The following is a 7,966-nucleotide window of genomic DNA, read 5'->3' as shown; positions in this document are numbered from 1 at the left end:
ACAATCTCCTTGGTCTTGCTGTTGTTCAGAAGGAGGTTGTTGTCTCTGGTCAGAAGGCTGACCTCCTTCCTACAGTGGGTCTCATCGTCGTTGGTGATGAGACCAACCAGAGTTGTGTCGTCTGCAAATTTGACCATGTGATTGGTGCTGCAGGTTGTTGTGCAGTCGTGTGTCAGCAAGGTGAAGAGCAGTGGACTGAGCACACAGCCTTGAGGGGCCCCTGTGCTCAGTGTGATGCTGCTCGAGGTGTTGTTGCCGACACGTACTGCTTGTGGCCTCTCACTGAGGAAGTTCAGCAGCCAGTTACACAGCGAGGTGTTGAGCCCCAGCTGGTCAAGTTTGAAGATGAGTTTTTGTGGGATTATGGTGTTGAATGCTGAACTAAAGTCTATGAACAGCATTCTCACATATGAGTCTTTTGTGTCCAGATGGGTGAGGGCTGGGTGGAGAGCAGAGCAGATTCCATCCTCTGTGGACCGTTTGGCACGGTATGCAAACTGGAAAGGGTCCAGGGTGGGGGGAAGAATGGATTTGATATGTGACATGACTAGCCGTTCAAAGCACTTCATGATTATGGGGGTCAGTGCCACCGGCACCGGCACCAGTTTATGTCATGACAGTCATAATTATACAATCAGGTATGTAAAGAATTAAAAATATCACTTAACATTATGGAACTAACCACAATCTCTGTCAATTTACTAATCTTTGAATGGGGTTAAAATCAACAATTATTAACTGTGCACAAGCAGTGAAATCCTCTAACTTCGGAAAACGATCACTGATAGCATCATCACGGCCTCATTTACATTCATATGCAAACCAGGAATCTAATAGACAAAATGACGAACAGCTCTAACTACTTTACGGCCTTAACAGTTGGAGCGGCGGAGTCGGTCTATCTGATAAAATCCCTCTGTTATCGGTGTCATTACAATGCTGATCTCCCACACGGTTCCCCCACAGTTCTCCTGGTTGCTTGCAGATTTAAAATGAGATGTCAAGCTGGTGAAATATCACCAGAAACAAGCACAGATGTGTTTTCCGGGTTTAAAAAGGTTGGCCTGAAGAACTAGAGGATTTCTCCACAATGACAAACATCTTCTCAACTCCAAAATAGCACTCTGGAGGAGCAACAGGTGGTGGGTTGAGCTCTGGCTATGCACATGTGATAATACACAACAAGTACAGTGTGTGTGTGCATGTGTGGGAGTAGAGGCCACATTTATTGCACGTCACAGAACGTTGAAACGCTCACGTCAGCCTTTACTCAAACACAGACAGACCAACAACGGACCAACAACTGTTACTGTAGTGACAACTCTGAAAGATAACTTGAAGTTGTTTCATATGAATCTGCGTCCAAAGGATGTTGAAGTCAAAAAATGTGCCCTGTGTCTAACCAAGATCAGATAACCAGTAAAATCAGTTTCTGTGCAGCAGGGAGGCTCAGCCACTGCTGGCATGACATCACAGGAAGAAAAAAAAAAACTATGCGATGGTTATTAGATTCCACTGCAGTCCACTACTACTGCTAGACTACTACCAAGGGCTCACGAGCCAAAAATGTGTACCATCCAAGAATTCGGCGACGAAGCTAATGGCAGCCACATAACTTTTGATCTTTTTGCAGCTGTGACTGTGAACAGACGGCAAGAACGAGGATCCCAGTGCGACAGACAACTGAGTCCCTTCATTAAAATATTCAGCAATTCTTTAACAATTTTTATTTGATGTGTGTGTGGCCTGCAATCTCTGTTGCACATGATTGTGAAAAGCTTTCCTCCCTCTATAGACACAATTATAGGAAGACCATATTACTATCTTTGGAACATGGTTGTACATTGTACATTGCTGGATTAACCTGTTTCTGCTCCTTGTTCTTCCCACTCCCTGTACAATTTGTACAGTTTTCTTATGCAAGAGTAGGCCTATACTACCTACTACATGAATTAACATAGCAATATGCAAAACCGAAAACAACCAACTTTTGACAACTGAAAGAGGCCTTCACAGCAGGACCCACCATGTCATAGGATGTTGTGCTTTTTGCATATTTCCAAATGCATTACACACCCCTTGACTTCTCAAACCCTGGGGCAGGTAACTACTTTACACAGTTCCTGTAGCAGATGCAGGTAATTTTGTCATCTATTACACACCAGATAAGCAGTTTATGCCAGAGAAACTAAAAATTATATCTATCTTTCTTTTTTTTTCTGTTATCATCAAGACTAAAGTATGATACAACAAGAGACACTGATGCAAACGGTGTGTCAATGTCAACTTACTCCTGCACAAAATAGTTATATTCCGTTTTATTGAGTTATTTAGCTGTGTGTCTATTTCTCCGCTGTGTGTGTGTGTGTGTGTGTGTGTGTGTGTGTGTGTGTGTGTGTGTGTCGGGAGGACAATGCTGCGGTTTCTTCGCATACCCGCGTCAACGGAATCCCGAAGTGCGTCATCAAACGTCTATTCTCTCGAACGCGCGCTGTGATTGGCCGGGGGCTGGAAATCTCCCCGCCCACCGCCCAGCCATGTATGGAAATCTCCCGGACGTCATGGGTACAATAACTCGGATAGTATAAATGTGTTGCGGGGATGTGTGCGGAGCGACTTGCTCCTCAGCTGGGAAACACTGAAGATGACTGACGGCTGTTTGTGGATTACAGACAGTTCAAAACACTTGTAGACGAGCCCAACAGGTATGAAATATGAATGACTTTTTTATAATACATTATATGTGAATGCGAAATTTTTTTATAGACGTTACAAGTGACACCTGGGCATTAAAAGAAGTTTATCGTAGAGAAAGTAGCCGCCCCTTCCCCATTTGTTTTCAGTAAAAAGCAAAGTGAAGTATTTACAGCTCCTGCATGTCTCAGTGTTACACCCATTTGTCACAGCCTGGCTCAAAGGCTGTCAAACTGGGTATGCAAGAAAAAGACTAGTTTATGCCAATATTTAGCACATCCCTACACAAAACTACAGTTCTTTATTTTAAAACGTATATTGTGCCGTTTTTTTAATAATATAATATTTTATTGTGAATTTTTCTTAACTTTTGCAGTATTTGCTTTTTATTTTTTCACACTATGTTTATTGTTATGGCCCAAAACACCAAGGCAAATTCAATGTATGTGATAACTTCTTGCCATTAAACCTGATTCAGTTTCAAATTAGACTCAACTTTATTGTCATTGCACACAGTACTGAGACAACAAAATGCAGTACAGCATCTAAACAGAAGCGCAAAAGCAGTAAAGTGCAGAGTGATATTTAGAATAAAAAGTAAGAACAACTACGGTATAAACAGTAGGGGTATATGAATGTGTTAAGATATACAGTATGAACAGTGTGCAATGAATATGCTGTTCGCAGGGGGCGTCGTGTTGAGTGTTGTTTGGCAGAGCAGTTTCAGAACGCTGCAGGCAGAAATACCAGAGGCGAAGCAATCAGCTCGTTGCAAACAGGCACGTTTTGAGCGAGTGCTGCACTAGTGTATTAAATGCCAGCACATGAATACTGTACACAGAGAGGGAGAGTAAAAAAGGGCCCAGCTGCTAACTTTTGCACCACTGGATCCCTTACCGGGCTACCATGGCTTGAGTGTTAAAGATAAAGTTAAAAATCTCCAATCTGTTTGGCGCTAACATTTTTGATTATGTCTTTTTCAGTTTTGCAGCTATGACTTGCATACACCCCCAGCATGGATCTCAGCTCTATGAGAACAGCCTTGGCAGCTCGGAGCTTCAGAGCACAGACTTTATCTCCAAACTGGCTGTGAATATGATCAGCCCACGTGACCGCCTCTCTGCTCCATCCCTGCCAAGCATCAACTCCCTGGTGGACACTCACAGTGGCGACTTTGATGCATATTCATGTCAGTTTACTGCAGCCCCTGTACTAGTCCCCCCATCGTCTGGCCAGGAGACCCCCCTCAAGCTGGATGACCTCCAGGTTTACGGCTGCTACCCTGGAGCGTTCACGCTGAGTTATCTGGATGAGGCTGTGTCCCCTGGTGGGTCAGATTATTTTGGCAGCCCTGCATCGACTTTGTCTCCTTCAACCCCCCGGTTCCAGAGTCAGCATGCGTCCAACTGGGATTCAGCCTTCGGGCCATACTCACCCGGTCCAGGATACTGGGTGGCAGAGGACACCTCAGTGCCACAAGAGCCCACTTTCTTCCCTTTTGGTTCTGTGGAGGACATGTCTCATTTTGGTCCAACACACTTACAAGAGCAGGATCCTTTCACTTTGAACCACCCTCAACCGTCAGCACTGACCTTCCCCACCTTGGCGATGGAGCAAGCACGCATTCTCGATGGTACTGACCAGCTGGAGGGGAGCTTATCACCCAAATTGCAAAGTCCCAGTGGGAATGAGGGCTGCTGTGCTGTGTGTGGGGACAACGCCTCCTGTCAGCACTATGGGGTTCGCACCTGTGAGGGATGCAAAGGGTTTTTCAAGGTAATAAGATCTGACTTGTCTATGCATGCACATACCCTATTTCTATACAAAGATGATTGCATGTATTGTGTCAGTCTTTGGGGCAGGTTTAAGAGTAATTTTAATTTTAATTTCACAGCGTACAGTACAAAAAAAATCCAAGTATGTTTGCCTCGCCAACAAAGACTGTCCTGTAGACAAGAGGAGGCGGAATCGATGCCAGTTCTGCCGTTTCCAAAAATGTCTAGTTGTGGGCATGGTGAAGGAAGGTGAGTTCAGTACAAACCCAGATGAATGGCGTAGAATTAGGATGGTGAAGATGAACTGAAAATAACTGTTGATGTCATCAATTTTTCAGTTGTGAGAACGGACAGCCTGAAAGGGCGAAGAGGTCGCCTGCCTTCAAAGCCTAAAGTGGTCCAGGATGTGACGACCACGGTGTCTCCAGTGAGCATGATTGCTTCACTTGTGAGGGCCCACATTGACTCAAACCCAGTCATTGGCAAACTGGATTACTCCAAGGTAAAAAACAAAAACAAACAATAAACAACAAACAAAATCCCTCTTATTTATGCTTTGGGAATATTTGATTACGCACGTAGGCATCTGTTTGAACTTCTCTGCTGTCTGCAATTTCAGTTTGGTGAGACCGAAGTCAGTCCGAACCAGAAAGTTGACGCAAGTGACGTCAAACAGTTTTACGACTTACTCTCATCCTCCATGGAGACCATAAGGAAGTGGGCGAAGAGCATCCCAGGTTACTCTGAGTTCTGCTCAGAAGACCAGGAACTGCTGCTGGAATCTGCGTTTGTCGAACTCTTCATCTTGCGTCTTGCCTATCGGTGAGTGCAGCCCCCTAAAAATAAATGTCATCATGTATATGATACAGCTTACGTGTCATTTTCCTGATGCCTTGGATATAATCAATAACCTGCGTTGCCTTTTCTGTTTAAAGTTCCAATCCTGAAATGAACACGCTCATCTTCTGCAATGGGGCCGTGCTTCACAAGACGCAGTGCGTCCAAGGCTTTGGTGACTGGATTGACTCCATCTTGGAGTTTTCTCAAAGTCTCCATCGCATGAAGCTAGACGTTTCCTCCTGCTCCTGTCTCACAGCCCTGGTCATAATCACGGGTAAGATATTCAGTCATCCTTTAACACTATTTAACACATCTGCCTTTAGAAGTATATCAGGCTTCAACACACTTTTTTTTTCTTCAGATTTAAAGTTATTCAGAGTTATTTTTATCCAACAACGACAACAGTTTGAACACGGTTTCATTGGTGCAAACAATACAAGGATGTTGCACAACACAGGATTTGACACGACAGGTGTATATGACAGAATGTAACACGACCTCATGTACTCTATAGTGCAGAGGAGAAGCAATATATCACAGCACACTAAACACAATGCAGGTTTACATGTAAAGCCGAGGAATTGTTCCAATGCAGCAGCATTAACACTTCTGACAACACCAGTCTGTGTGCGCTTCAGCAATGTAAATAAAATATAATATATAATAAAATATTAGATTAAACCGTGATCAATTCTATTGATGTGTCACTCTCGCATTTCAAAGTGTTTGAAAACAATGACTCAAACCTGTATCTTATTTTCTTCTGCAGACCGACATGGTCTCAAGGAGCCAAAACGTGTGGAGGACTTGCAGAACCAGCTCATCGCTTGCCTAAAAGATCACCTCTCTGGCTGCGGCTCCGACTCGTTGCGGCCAAATTATATGTCCAGACTTCTCGGGAAGCTTCCTGAGCTCAGGACTCTGTGCACTCAAGGCTACCAGCGTATATTTTACCTTAAATTAGAAGATCTTGTTCCCCCGCCGCAGATTGTGGACAAAATCTTCATGGATGCGCTTCCGTTTTGAGTGTGAGATGGGAGAGCAGTTCATATGAGAGCCAAAGAGAACAGACTGAGGATCCTGGAGAAGAAGAATCCTAAGGGATTATGCAGCTCTTGAGGAAAAGGCCTACATACGAGTTATAAAGCAAATTAGTTATAAAACTTGCAGAAGCAACATGTACGAGGAGCCGTCCCAAAATGCTCTTCCTTGTTTGTTTTTCCAGGAAATTGTGTACTCTGTAGACGGGCCGCATGGACCAAAAGGTGACTGTTTACATACAACAAGGTGCCCTACAAAAGGAAGATGATTGCATTTTCTAAGCAGTTACAAATTGAATACAAATCATATCTGCACCATCATTATAAGAATGTAAGCGCAATAATCTTGTTTTTTTAATAACAATCTTTCGACTGTAAATTGCACGTAGAATATCCGACAAAGCATCATCATATCTTCAGCTCAACGATTAAAAAAGGTTATTATATTTCAGTTTAGATTAAATACTTCAGGTGCGCTAGGATGTTTTCAATTATTTCACAGAACCACTCAAATACACTTCTCAGCCTCAGAGTCCCTCAGAGCTCCAGTTTGCTTCATAGCTAATGCCACCATATGATTTGGTGATAATACAGTAGGTTAAACCTACAGAATCATTCAGTAGTATCATTCATGTATCATGAATTTACATTGTGCAGCTATACTCTGTATTGTCTTATACACTGGATTTATGTAGATTATTTTGAATCTGTTTTAAACCTGTTTAAACACCTGCTGGTGTTGTTGCCACATTAACTGTATTCTGCAGTTTGGGCGAAATGAAATTTGTTTGGGTTTATTTTTTACATACTAAGAGATTATATTTTACTGCAACTAAACATGAAATAAAATGTAAGACTGCATATTCCAACTGCTTTTGTCATTTTTACTATTTGTCCCTACTTGCACTTGCACAAAATATTACTTACTTACTTATATGACTTACTTAATAATAAATAAGTTAGTCTCCTGTTTATTCTTCCATTGTGTGTATCCATTGTGCGTTGCTGTGCCAGCAGCTTGTAAGCCTTAGTGAATTATAAATTCTTTAGTTGGCAACAGAACAGTTGCTGAAAAAATGTACCCCCCTTCACCTCCCTCCTAGTTATGTGCTGGTCTTTATTTAGAGTCTGGTTGAATTCCCAGTCCGGTCTCAAGTGACTCAGACAACTTCATCATTGTACAGTGCAACACTCTCACAAGTGTGTGTGTGTGTGTGTGTGTGTGTGTGTTAAAACACGAATGTAAATCTTGTACTGCTTGAAGTAAATGTTGTTACAAGACAATAGGAGATCACATAAATGCACCAGTTAATAGCATGTGGGCCTATATGATCTAATATAATGGTCCAAAACAGGCAAAGTCCCAACACCTGCCTTGAGTTACTAACCCAGTGTCCGTTAGCTTTTAGTGCCTACAGCCATTTTGCTACGACAGTGAGGCTAAGATAGCTTACATTGTGAATCTGTTGGAGGGAGCCGCACTTAGCTTACACAATGCCCTCTATAAGCGAGGTTCCCCCACAGTGTGACACCACCACAAATGTGAGGGAAAGAATATGTATGCATTAGCAACAGAGGGTTTAATAAAGCCTTTCAAGGTTAAACCTATGGCGTACT

The 7,966-nt window shown here is 42.9% G+C and overlaps 1 protein-coding gene across 1 annotated transcript; it reads left to right on the top strand.

Annotated features, from left to right (window-relative positions):
* The first annotated feature begins 2,121 nt into the window (after positions 1-2,121).
* nr4a1 (nuclear receptor subfamily 4, group A, member 1) lies at positions 2,122-7,210 on the top strand. The gene is made up of 7 exons (XM_076091514.1): positions 2,122-2,705; positions 3,678-4,470; positions 4,589-4,718; positions 4,808-4,971; positions 5,089-5,291; positions 5,405-5,583; positions 6,079-7,210. Exons 2-7 carry the CDS (start codon positions 3,688-3,690, stop codon positions 6,333-6,335), a joined length of 1,716 nt encoding a protein of 571 aa, XP_075947629.1. The 5' UTR covers positions 2,122-2,705; positions 3,678-3,687; the 3' UTR covers positions 6,336-7,210.
* The last annotated feature ends 756 nt before the right edge of the window (positions 7,211-7,966 follow it).

This window comes from Anarhichas minor, unplaced genomic scaffold (genome assembly GCF_050575085.1).
Source record: "Anarhichas minor isolate MPS153535 unplaced genomic scaffold, ASM5057508v1 ptg000003l, whole genome shotgun sequence".
In the NCBI taxonomy this organism is placed as follows: Eukaryota; Metazoa; Chordata; class Actinopteri; order Perciformes; family Anarhichadidae; genus Anarhichas; species Anarhichas minor.
Note: the sequence above shows the minus strand (reverse complement) of the source record. Positions and strands in the feature narration are given on the sequence as shown.